This window comes from Canis aureus, chromosome 2 (genome assembly GCF_053574225.1).
Source record: "Canis aureus isolate CA01 chromosome 2, VMU_Caureus_v.1.0, whole genome shotgun sequence".
NCBI lineage: Eukaryota > Metazoa > Chordata > Mammalia > Carnivora > Canidae > Canis > Canis aureus.
In genome coordinates, this window is record NC_135612.1 from 38807926 (window position 1) to 38821556 (window position 13631).

Consider the following 13631-nt stretch of genomic DNA (forward strand, 5'->3'; position numbering starts at 1 on the left):
TGGTTTATCACTTATAAAATATATATGTGTGTGTATATATGGTAAGTAAAATGTATGCCCTTAGTCTCCACTTTATGGATTAGGTGTAAACCACTTGTCAGGTGTACTTTCTAAAAGTGAAAATTCAACCCATCTATTTAAAGAATAAATTGGCTTTTCCTTAAATTCTTTTTTTTTTTTTTTTTGCCTTGAATCTGAGACTACTCCTTGGTGGCTTTCAAACCACAAAAATACAGGAAACCAGTTTCGTTTGCCAGTGTGCTGGAACTTGATGAGGTTAGAGCTTCTCCAGTGCTGCGCCCCCAGCTGGTCTTAGAAGAGAAACCAACTGTGGGTACTTCTGGCTTCTGTCCACAAGATCAGTCTTGGTCCAAAAATCATTTCAGAAGTGTTTACTTTTCTTCCTCCAGTAAATTAATTATTTACCATAACTTAATGTCTTTAGTACCAAGATATTCTTCATTCCCTTGATAGCCAGGGCAGATGAACTATTTTCAGAAGCATTTTTTAAAGATGTAGAGTTTTTCTAAAAATTTTAATGTTTATGGAGTACATTGCAAAATTAGAATAATTTTACATGAAAATGAGACCTACTTTTTAAAATCTTTCAAGTTCTTAGTGATGGAAGCTAAGAATGTGGACATAAGCTTTTTAAAGAGTGTGTATGGAAAAGCTTGAGGGAGAGGATTCTTGGCTTTCCTTCTCAAAATGTCCTACATAACAGAATGGATGTAACCCAGATAGCGTAAGCAGTATGTGCCTTTATCTGGGTTCCTAAAGACGCCCCTTAAGTTACTTAGAACTAAGTGGTCCACACTTCTAATTACACTACTCAGCGCCAGCTTTAGTTCAAGTTCTGTGTCCCCCGCCCCCACTCTAATCAGCTGTTGTGCTGGTGATTAAACCATTTAGGTTTCACAAGATTGCTTATAGTCTTCTTGCAATGGAGATGCTATTAGATATACTGATCTGTTTTCTAACCTTTATAAATGTGATGTTGTACTGTTCTTACGGACTTTTTAGAAATAGGCTACATTGGTTTTGCCTAGCAGATAAACTTTGTTTTTTGCTTTGTAGCAGTAAACAACATACTCCATGCATAATCAATGATCTATGAATTTCTTTTGTGTAAACTAGGCCTGTGGCTGCTTTGAAAATGTTATATGCTCATTCCATTGGCTTAGAGCATTTTCCTTACTATGTTAATAATTTTGTCAACTAGTATCTTTAGTGCAGCTGCTGTGGTGCACAGAGCACCTTCAGAAAGCTACTGAGGAGAGCAAAAATGCAGAAGTCTTCAGGTCTTCACCCTGCACAGAGAGGTTTTTTCCTGGTCTCTCTCCTTCTCTAAATTATTAACCTCTTCCCTTCTCGTCTCACCATAACACTTCATGTCCCTTTCCTTTAATGAGCTCCCTTACTGTAGTTGTTCTTTTTTATCTTTTATCTGTCTTCCCTCCTAGAATGTAAGCTTCGTGAGGCCGGGGATCTGCATCTCGGTTGTTCATTGCTGTAGCCCCAGGCTCTGGACATGGTTAGATGCACAGGAAGTATCTGTCAAATGAATGACAGAGGTGGCATCTACCCTTGAGGGATTGCATTTAATGGTGGAAGTAAAACGAAGAATCCCTATGCCCTTTTTATCTACACTCCAAACTATTTCATGAATACTCTCAAATGCATTCAGCTATACAAGCACAGCTAACTGAAGAGACACTTTATATCAGAGTGGTTGTTATTCACAGAGAACAAAAGGGTTTCTACAGTTAATACTGTAAAATCGGCTTGGTCAGGGAAGGCCTGTGAAGAGATTGGAGTTGAACAGAGGTGGTAGTTTCAGTGACAGTGTAGTTGGCTGAGTAGTGGAGAATTTCCCAGGCAGAGTGTGGCAGAGGAGGTGGCCGGATGTAAGGCAAGCACAGTATGTGCAAGTATGTTGTTCTCCAACAGAAGACCACTGAGGGGATATTGGGAAAGAAAGGGATGTCCGGTAAAGGAGAGCCAGTTTGATGAAGAATCAGGAATGAGATTTCTTTTATTAGGTAGGTATCTCAGAAAGCCAGCAGCTTACCTGGTAAGCAAAGTTATTGGTCCAAATTTCATCTTCAGAAGGGAATCCTTAGGCATTGTGAATTTTTTTTTTGCAGAATGTAGGGAGGCCCACAGAGATGCCAAAAGGTGAGTATGGCTTAAGAATATGGCTGTGAAAAAAAAAAAAAAAAAAGAATATGGCTGTGGCAGTGTAGAGAAATGGAACAAAAATGAAAGATAATCTTGAGAAAAGTACAACAAAGTTTATAAACTAAATATAGTGCCCAAAGGAATAGAAAGTGGTCAAGGACTTCTTCAAGGTACAGATTTCAGTAGTTTTGCTGCTGGAAGCATCTCCTTAAGGAAGACTGTTGGACAGATTAGGGATGGGAATGTAGATTACTGGGTCCTAATTGCATAGGTGAGACTGTCTTAGAAAGCTCTCCTTGTAGTCATCAAGAAAACTGAGGTATTATATGAAAGTTTCAAAAACCTTTGGATATTATTTTTAGTCAAATCTAAAACCAGTGATAACCTTTGTCCTCTTATTTGTATGTATATTCTAATTTAGTAAGACAGGAAACATTTATTCCATAAAAGACTTTTAAAATATCTTTTAAACAAGAACTTGACACATAGTTACCCATTAGGTAGGATTTGCATTAACCCATCTCAAACACCACTAATTGACATGGACTAATCATTAACTAAACTTTTCCTGCTTACTTACTGTCAAAAGTATATCGCTGTGGCTCACTGCTTTTTAATGTTTTTAAGGAAGATCTTCTCTTCTCTCCTTGCATATGTCTTAAATTTCCTCTTTCTGCTCTGATCATTTAAAAGTGTTTTCTGCAGAAGTCTAGTCCAGGGCGTTGTAAACATAGAGCACTGTCTGCTTCCTTCCCTCCAGCAGCAGTTGGGAGTAATATCAACTCTATTTCCATGTGTGGAGGTTTTGCAGAGGCCAGGTGTGCATTAAGATTATTAATCCTTAATGTAGCCATAGGTATTCTCTTCATTTTATAGTTGCATACACTGAGACTCCGAGAGATGAACTGATTTCATACCACTTACAGGGCAAGTGTTTGGTAGACCCTAGGATTCAAGCCCTGATCTGTTCGATTGAGAGGCCCATGCTTTCTCCACCCTAGACATAGTCTCAAACCATTTTCTTAAATGCAGTTTGTGTGTGTGTGTGTGTGTGTGTGTGTGTGTGTGTGTTTGTACCTCTTTGAGCCATCCTATATTTTGGGTTTGTTGCTAATTTTCATTTTTTGTGATAATAGTTTTTCTATTAGGCTAGATTTTTTTTTAATACATGAGGTATGAATGTTAAAATTTCATACCTTACATTTAGCCTTCCAGATTCCTGTATTAAATCATTATAGTCCACCAAAAATGAAACTTTTTAATCCTTTCTTTAGGGAGTATATATATATATATATATATATATATATACACACATGTTGCTGCCTTTTAGGAGAATGCGTCTTTAGGTTTCAAGTTTCTTTATTTGAATAAAATTACTTTGCTGTTAAAATTCAACTCAGCAAACACTTACTGAATACTTACCATGTACTCACAAAAGCTTATAAACAGTGTCCTGGGGGCCCAACACTGAATGAGAAACCTGGCCTTAAGGAGCTCTTTCACAGTCTAGGGTCAACAGAAAAAGACATGTAAATAAGTATCTGTGATCACTGCCCCACCCAAGATGATGGTCCCAATAATCAAGGCCTTATTGTACATTTCATTTAAATAAGTGTGTTAAAATCAAATTCTAAATGTAGAATTTTTCCTAGGTATGCCTTGCAATAGCTCATTATTCCCAGCCAACAGACCTCCAGCTACTCTTTGCATTTGAATATGTTGGGAAAAAATACCACAATTCAGGTAAATATGAAAATATTAAATATTGTGATTAACTTTACATTGTATAAGTTTTATGTTTATCAGAGGCTTCCAAGTATATGAGTTTTAACAATGGTAGAATTACTAGCTTTATAACTGCTAAAGAAGAAAGCACTATATACTAAAAGAGACAATATTTCTTAGATCATTTCTCAGAAAGTGACGAGGAAGAATCTGTAAGCAGCTATAAACATAGGCTTATAAGAATCATGTCAGGTCTTTTACTAAACCACAGTCTCTGGCTTTTATTTTTTATGGTGAAGAAAGATTCTCCCTTTTCGAACCCACATTAATTGATAGCTTGAGTTGAAATGATGTTATCTTTTAAGAAAACAAGCAGAAAATTAAAAGATATTTGAGATGCATGATCTTTTCTGACATAGTGTGATTTCATGCAAAAGCGAAAGTGATTAAACTTTTTAGTGGAGAGATCATCATTGATTGACCTCATCAAAATATTGACTTTATGTTTCTGAATTAGATTGAGAAAAAGGAAGAGGAGCCATTTGTCTTAAGGACAAGTATATTCTAAGCAGTTTTTGTAAAAGTAAAATAGTATTGTTCATATACTTACTGAGTATGTAATTACTCAGTGATGACATCACCAAGGAAAATTCCAGATGATCCTGTAATTCTGTATATTTCTTATATGCAAATGTAATTTTAATCAGCCATTTAAAAAAATAAAAGGATAGAGGAAAAACATGTTTCATATTAGCCCCTTGGAAATTAGGGGCCACACATTAACTCTACCTACTGAGACATGAGTTCTCCCACTATTAAGGAAGAAGAATAAATCAGTTACATATTTACAGTGAAAGATCAGTTCACCCCAGCATAGTCTGGACAGGGATCTTACAAATTAATTGTACTGGTCTTTCATTTTATTACCTCAAAACATATTATGGTAATTTAAATAATCTCTATAATAAAAGCATATTTGAGTATCACCATATTGTAAATACATTAAAATATAGGAACAGTATGGAGTATCTGTAGGTGCACGTGGTATAAATATATTTTCACTACTTTAAAAGATACTTGTAAACACCATAGAGATGGTATGTGAAAGTCATGCTTTGCAGGAAGAGTAGCTTTTATCATATGTGCTGTATTTATAGAAATTGGATAACAAAACATTTAACTATCAAAATGTAACCAATTGTAACTTATGCTTGAGCAAAATAAAATTAACTTTTTAAGTTTATTTCTTAATATAAATTATAAAATTCACTTATTGTCTAAACATAAAAGTGTTGTAGATCCTCCACTACTCATTAGGTGAATATTTCTTTGGACTATCATAAGGCTATAGACCATGATCATCAAGGTTATTTTCAATAAGATCCTCACCCACACTTGCAAGAGAGTAGCTGAAATGAAAATTCCGGGAGGTCCAGGAGTTATAAGAAAGAGTCTTTGAGTCCCACTTAAATTTGTTTATGATACAGATCAATTCCTGATGCTATTTTTTTCTAATAGAAATGATTCTGTCCACAATATAGATCCATGATTTCTGAAGTAACATAATGACTTGAGCTCAGTGAATGCAGTAAACTCCATTATGTGTTTGGGAACCTGATGCCTGCTCCAGTTACTTTTCAGTTTTCTTCATCCATTCCTTGTGGGCATCTCTGGGTTAATAATACTTTAAATAGTTATTCAACACATTGCTCTTCTACTACTGGGTTTTCTTATTTACATCAGTCAGTTCTGTGTCTTCTTATATATAGCTTGTTAATAAAATTTGGTAATTAATACTTAAAATATTCAGGAACACTTTTTTCATTACATCCTTCACTCACTTCCTCCTTTGACAGGTACTTCATAAACCTAAAACTTGGCCAGAGTTTTGTTAAGATTCCTTCTAGGGTAACACCCTTTAATATCCTTCCGTGCTGTTGCAGAAGCATAAACTGCATCCTTAAGATCAAAAGAAGCCTGAAATTTCCACACACTGCAGTCAGAATTCATTAATTTGTGAGTGAAAGATGCCCAATAATCCACTCTTGAACTTCTGGATGCCACCTTGATTCATTGGCTGGATTAAAGAATAAAGAAGTCCTTTTTGCAGGCAGGTAGGTGACAAAGCTGTTTCCACAAATAAGATCTGAAGTTAGAAGATGTCCCCTGCAGTTATCTAAGAAAAGACTCTTTTAGATGGCCTTTGGCACTCAGAGGTTTTCTTCCAAGTTCATAATCCCTTGAGTGAAAACACCTTCTCTGCATAGCTCACCACTCATCCAGGTACTTCTGCGAGGATCCCAAAGTAAAGCAACGAGGCATACCTCCCCCAGGAACAATGTGGGAGGTACTGGCACAGATAAGCACAGAGGTTCTGGTTTTTTTCTTCTTTAATTTGGAAGAAACCACAAGGACTCTGCTTTCATTGGTCAGGTTATTATCAGGCAAATAATGTCCCAAAAGTACAGCTTCATCTTTGTGATAAAAATCAAAGATTCAGATTATGCCTCCAGTCTGAAGAATTGAAAACCTCATGAAGTTGGGGCACTTGGGCACCTCAGTCGGTTAAGCTCAGTCCAGCTCTTGATTTCAGCTCTAGTCATGATCTCAGCATGGTGAGATCTAGCCTCACATCGGGCTCTGTCCTGGGCATGGATTTATTTAAGATTCTCTCTCCCTCTGCCCCCCCCCCAACCAAAAAAAAAAAAGAAAACTTCATAAAGTTACCTGCAGCCTCAGTGTTAGCAGCTCTACTCCATGGCAGACATCGAACTTTCAAATGCTATGGCGTAATCTCAAGGTATCATATAGTAGACCCACAGCAGAAAATGTATGTTCTCGGTGGTTTATTTTGTTATTTTATCCTTTTTATTAACATAGGCCTTGGTATTAGATTTTCCATTAAATGCTTATTTGAAAACCACTTACAGAGAACATAGTCCATTTGAAACTAGAAATTTTTAAAGTTTGTTGCCTGTCAGTTCTTTTAAGTTTCTCAGTGTAGCTATACATGGTTGTGATTGATCCTTCTGTCTCTTGAATACTAGTGGCTCCCAACCAACTTCCTGTATCAGAATTCCTGGAGGATCTTTTAAAAGGCAGCCATCCCAGGTCTGCCCCAGGCCCAACAGATCTCCCGGTTACAGCCATTGACTCAACCTGTTGCACTTAATATCACAGCTCTCTTTTTACCCTTGTCATCCTTTATGACTTCTGATTTCAGCAGTATCATAAAGGCGATAGGCTTTCTTCTGGTATGTTAACCACTTTTATTGTCTTTGCTGTTGCTTGAGACCATTCTAAATATAGATGGGACTAGTTAATTTCAGCACAGCATGGGATTAGACTTTTAAACTGTCAGGGAAGATAGCCAAGGAGGGGCACCTGGGTGACTCGTTGGTTGAGCGCATGCAACTCTTGATTTTAGTTCAGGTCATGATCTCGGTGTCCTGGGATGGAGACCCATGTTGGGCTCTGCCCTTAGCAGAAGTCATGCTTGAGGATTCTCTCTCTCCCTCTCCCACTGCCCTTCCCACCCGCCCCCAATCTGTGCATTTGTCTCACTCTTGCTCACTCTCAGATAAATAACTTTAAAAAAAAGCCAAGAGCAGGAATGCTCACTATCTAGTTTTCACTTTCAGTTGGCTGAGGAGCTGTTCTAAAGTAGGTAACTAACTCTCAGAGGAGCTGGATCTTCCTGAGATGATTATTTTGCCAGTCTGTTGCTGCACCCATTAGTAATCCACTTGTAGAGCAGGCCACAGGCATTAGGGCTTTGGGACTTTCTGATAGCATTAGAATTTCCAGACTCTTTAATGCCAGATTAGTATCTGCTACACATTCTCTAATAAGTTCTCACAGAAGGAAATGTAGAACATAAAACAGTCCTACTTGTTGGGAAATGGACAGGTTTTCAACAACCAAGACCAGTACAATAGTAAATAGTTCAATATCCTATAGCTTTTCTCACCCGATATTCAGAAAATTTGTCTTTTTTGTAGTTAGATACTGAGACTGAATCTTGCCAGAGAAACAATCTTATAAACTACATGTTCTCAGCTTAGTTTATTAATAAAGTAACTTCAAAACATTCAAAAGTACTCAGTTCTAGACTCCTAGCTGAGAGTATCCTGTCAAACTATTTTCATAGCTCTTTAAAAATTGAGAATGTGCTCTTTATACTTCTTTTTTGGTGGTAGTTGTCTCATTGTGTGGCAAGGACCTTTGGTACAATATTGAATAGTAATCAGGATAGCAGGCATTATTTCTGTTCCGGATTCTGATGAAGATATTTACTGTGTGTTTCTGGTAATTACCCTTTATCAAGTAGGAATTTCCCTTTTAGTCCCAATTTCCTGAAGTTTGTTTTTTAAAATTGTGAGTAGGTATTGAACTTGATCAAATGTTTTCTACACTCGGAACTGATCATATGGGTTTTTTTTCTTTCCCTTCAATTTGATCATATGATGAATTACTTACATTTTCTAATGTTGAATAGCTTTCTGTGGGTTTTGGTGCTCTGGAACACTGTGTATAAAGTCACAGTTGCCTGGGAATTCTGCATCCTATAGAGATTACAGTTCCCATGTTCCTCAGCATACTTTCTGGTTGTAGTTACTCTGAAGAAGGAACTGAGATGGAGTGGCACTCCAGGATATGTGCTTGGCTTTAGCATTTTCATATTAAACAAGCTCTACTGAAATCAGAATCACTGGGTAATTCTGGTGCCACTTGAAGTATAAAATTCAAAATTCCTAGCATGGTGCATGAGACCCAGGGAGGGCAGTGTTCTCTCATCTGCGTTGTCCAGCATAGGAGCCACTAGCCACGTGTGCCTGTTGAGCACTGGAAGTATGGCTGGTACAACTGAGGACCTGCATTATTTTATTTTGTTTTGTTTTGTTTCAACTTAAATAGCACATGTGGCTAATGGCTACTCTTTGGGGCAGCGCAGACCAAGAGTCTTGGCCCCATCTAATTTTCCAGCCTCTCTTCCACCACCCCTTGCATTCCCAATGCTCTAGCTGTATTTCATTACTTGATTTTAATACAATTATACCACGTTTTTTATGTTCTGCTTTGCCCAGCATGCCTACCTCCTTTTTACCAGCCATCTAGCAACATTTGGCTCACTCCCCAAGTCTCTGTTCAGATGTAGTCAGGTCCTGAGGCCTTCATCTCCAGTGAGCGTTAGGGTTGTCATCCTTTGTGCTCTCAGTACGCTTGTACATCCAGCTCACTGTGACTGGTGCTGAACTTACCCGCCACTGTCTTGTTGGCACTTTGAAAATAGAGATAAAACCTTACCCATTTTTAAGTTTTCAGGCCTTAGCACCTTGGAGGTTCTCAGAAAAAAACTGTGCTGTACTAGGTGCTAATAAATGGTCCACAGAAATGGGCATGGCATGTTCATGGGATAATGAAGGGGTTTCCTTGGCTTCAGGGGAAAATGGGGGTTAGGCCATAATGAAAGGTCAGGTTGATTATCTAAGGGCTTTTTCAGCAAAACCATTTAGGTTTGCTTGAGGAAGTTGGAAAATGAGCATAAGGGGAAGTTTGGGACAAGGGTATAGCATCATGAAAGCATGATTTTGGGGAATTGTGTCCCATGGCAGGCTGCAGGCTGATTTGAGTGCTGGAGAACATCATGTCAGGGATGTCAGGCGGGACTCTTGCCACCGTTGCAGCCTGCAGCTGTGAGACACAGGACCAGGAAAGATTGTGCCATCTGTCTCTCCAGATTGCCAGGGTAGATCACACTGACTGCTGAGATGCTCTCCTTCCCTTGGGTCATTCTGCAGGCCTTCCTGAGGTTGTGCGCATGTCCCAGAGGATAGCAGCCTTCCTTGATGAGAGAGGGCTTCTTGCTAAGGATATTCAGGCTGAAATCCCCAGATAAAAGTGGCCCTCTGGTGGAGTATAAGGAAACCTTGTGAACTTTTCAAAGGAAAATGGACTGTTATGAGACCAAGAATTTTATAATAAGCCATAGAAGAGAGTTGAGGTGTCAGTATTAAAAGGATGAAAGATTTGGTCAAGAACAGATGATTGGAAGCATTCATTGTTTCAGGCAAAACGTGTGGAAAAAATAAGCATGACTTGAATTTACCCCACAGTTTAGGGCAGGGGGATGAGCAAGGCTCGTGAGTGGTTTCTGTGGAATAGTAGAGATAGAAGACCATTGAAAAAGAGAAAATCTGGGCAGTAGGCATTGTTCATCATTTGGGAAGGTGGTTAGTAACAGAAGAGGAAAAATGTATAGCATGGAGTAGTGGTGCAGTTTGGTCAAATTAATAGGTGGAGTAGTGGTGGTTTGGTCAAATGAAAGTCTTTTCAAAGTCCAGGTGACCTGTTTGTGTTTGAAGGCAGAAGAGATAGAGCCAAGTAGAAGGACAGAGAAACTAAGTGATGCTGAAGGAGTCAGGAAAGAGCTAGATAAGGATAAAACAAAGTGAATTCTTCTGACAAGAGGAGGGCCGCCTCTTTCTCAGGACTGCTGGGAACAGTAGGAACATCTCGGAGAGACTTGAAAGACGCACAGGGAGGAGATGTCCCGTCCAAGTGTGTTCCTGACTAAGGAGGTGCCAAGAAAGAACGGGGAATGTGGGACGAAATGTGAAATGTGACCATTGAAACAAAACTAACAATATTGCTTTTTCTTGTAGCCACTAAAATTAACGGAATACCCTCAGGAGGTGGCAGTGGAGCTGTTGGTGGCAGCAACCAAAAAACCCCATTCTTTGAAACATACTCAGACTGGGACCGAGAAATCAAGAGAACAGGTGCTTCCGGGTGGAGAGTTTGTTCTATTAACGAGGGTTACATGATATCCACTTGGTAAGTCCAGTTTTAACAACCTTATTTATAGCTGGGAATGACCTCTTATGAATAATCATCAAACTCTGCTCTCTGATAGCTTTTAAGTTATGGTGAATGGAATATTTGTTTTGAATAGCACATTCATGAATATTTTAAAGATAAAGGGAAGAAGAGAGAAAGGAGGCTGTCTTACAGCACAGTGAGCCTATCCACTTGGAATTGCTGTCCAGGCAGTATCCTAGAGTCTGGGTGTCTTTTGGGGATGAGAACAGTTAGAAGAGAGAGGGAGGAGCTAAAACTTCTTAGCAGACTTGTGGGTTGCGTTTGGTTTTATCTTGTGTGCCTTGTGTCCTTAGCCATAGAGAATACAGGTGGATATGTTTTTCAGAAACTGAATACATGTTGATAAATTAATCATTTTGGAGACCATTTCATACATCTCCTTTGGATATTTTCTCCTGCCATAAACATAAGTTGTGTTAATTAACCACATCACACATGTTTAAGAAGGAGATACCTAGGGCCCGCCTTGTCTTCCATGGTGCCTACCATGTGGTCACCAAGTAGGGTACAAATTAAATGAAGATAAACATGTTTAATTCTAATATGGGGGGCAGCCCGGGTGGCTCAGCAGTTTAATGCTGCCTTTGGTCCAGGGCATGATCCTGGAGACCTGGGATCAAGTCCCACGTCATGCTCCCTGTGTGGAGCCTGCTTCTCCCTCTGCCTATGTCTGTGCCCCCCTTTCTCTCTCTCTCTCTCTCTCTCTCTCATGAATAAATAAATAAAATCTTTAAAAAAAAGTTATATATGGGGGCAGCCCCGGTGGTGCAGCGGTTTAGCGCCGCCTGCAGCCCGAGGTGTGATCCTGGAGACCGGGGATCGAGTCCCACATCAGGCTCCTTGCATAGCATGGAGCCTGCTTCTCCCTCTGCCTGTGTCTCTGCATCTCTCTCTCTCTCTCTCTGTGTGTGTGTCTCTCATGAATAAAGAAATAAAATCTTCTAAAAAAAAATTATATATGGGATCTGCACCTGCCTAAAGCAGAGGACTCTTATGTTAGGTTTGCTTTTTCCTCCCCAGCCTTCCAGAATACTTTGTAGTGCCAAGTTCTTTAGCAGACCAGGATCTGAAGATCTTCTCCCATTCTTTTGTTGGAAGAAGGATGCCAGTAAGTGATGTCTGTTGGATTTCATTCAAACCTATGTCTTTTTTTTTTTTTTTCTACTCAGTTAAGTAAAGGCTCTGCTTCCCTCCTAGCTCTGGTGCTGGAGTCACTCTAATGGCAGTGCTCTTGTGCGAATGGCCCTCATAAAAGATGTGCTACAACAGAGGAAAATTGACCAGAGGTAATCAGGAAATGGTCATTGTTACTTTGGACATTTTTAGTTATCATAAATGAGTACAGTAAACTCCTGACTACTTGAAAATACTTGGAAAATGGCAGAGTTTTATTAATTAGCACCATATATTCTATGCAAGAATTACTGTTTTGAAAAAAATGCATAAAATTAATATTTAAGTTGTACTAAATATAGTTTTAACTCTTTTGGCTTTTAAGACACTAAAAGATCTTAAGTTGTTCATGTCTTGCTATAACAGTGTCACCTCATCATACTTCCAAAGTGCATTGATTTCCAGTTGAGATACTTCTGGATAAATCAAACTTTTCTTATAGTTCAGAGTGTGTTAGGTCTGCAGAGTCACAGTAGCTTAAATGATTAGCTTCCACAAACAAGTTTGGCATCATCTGCTGAAGTCACCAGTAATCTCTATGTTGTTCAAGCAGTAGACATTCATCAGTTGGTGGGCATCACTATTGATCTGTCTCTCATTAAAGCCTTCTGAGTCCCAGGTTCCTGCTTCTTTCACTCTCCTGAAGCCCCTCTTTCTCACCTGTACTCTGTGTGTTTTGTAACCCTGGTTCTTGGCAATCTGTCCACTGCTTCTGCCCATTCTGTATTTCCATCCTAGAGAAGTTCTGTGGCTGTGGATTTAGTGACCATCAAATTTATATCTCTGATGTGACATCTTCTGTGTGGAAATCTCAAAGTCCCTTTCATTATGTCCAAAGCCAGACTCCAATATATGGGCACCACACCCTCTCCCAGCCTGCTCCAGAAACCCATGAGTCACCCTGGATGTATTCTCTCTCTCGCTTCCTTACCCATATTCAGTCCATCATCAAATTCTGTCATATACTCTTTAGAAATCTTACAAACCTTTGTGTGTCCACTCTAGCTATCTCCCCTCTGAGCCCAGTGTGTTGTCAGGCACCCTCATTTCTTCCTCTAGTGTCTCAGCCAGTACCATGCCTGCTGCTCCAGGCCTCGGCCCCATGGACTTTGCCTGGGCTTTCCCATCTCCTGCCATTTGCCAGTGCTCTTCCCTTTTGGGTTGCCTTTCTTCATGCTTATCCTTGAGCACTCTCTACCCCACCCACTCAGTACTTACTCATTCTTTGTATCTCAGTTCGAACATCACTTCCTGAAGATGAGCTTTCCCTTACCTCCTCAATTAGATCAGTCCTCAAGTTATATGTTCTCCTTGGCTCTCTCAGTTTTCTTCATAACTCTTACCTCAGTTTTTAATTGTATATGTGTGTTAGCTTGGTTATTGCCTGTCTTTGCTATTAGGCTGTAAACTCATGAGCTGAAGGGACTAGATTTGCACACCGTTAATACATTCAGCACTCAGGAAAGAACTATCATATTGGATATTTATTCAGTACTTAATTAAATAAATGAAGAACAAGGGAACAGATCTTAGAAACCCAGCTCAGAGAGCCTCAAATTGTGTATCACACTCTGTTATTGGTACAGCCAGATCTTAGGTTTGTTTCCACACTACCAAATGTAAGAAAGCTATGTTTGCTGAAGCAAATAAACGTCAAGTGACATGACCCT

The 13631-nt window shown here is 39.2% G+C and overlaps 1 protein-coding gene across 5 annotated transcripts in view; it reads left to right on the forward strand.

Annotated features, from left to right (window-relative positions):
• MTMR10 (myotubularin related protein 10) overlaps nucleotides 1–13631 on the forward strand; it is a 52789-nt gene that overhangs the window by 26801 nt on the left and 12357 nt on the right. For all 5 annotated transcript variants that reach the window (XM_077869008.1, XM_077868999.1, XM_077868988.1 and 2 more), the window contains 4 exons: nucleotides 3834–3924; nucleotides 10572–10743; nucleotides 11809–11896; nucleotides 11986–12074. In XM_077869008.1, coding sequence (XP_077725134.1) covers nucleotides 3834–3924; nucleotides 10572–10743; nucleotides 11809–11896; nucleotides 11986–12074 — 440 coding nt within the window. The remainder of the gene's footprint in view (nucleotides 1–3833; nucleotides 3925–10571; nucleotides 10744–11808; nucleotides 11897–11985; nucleotides 12075–13631) is intronic.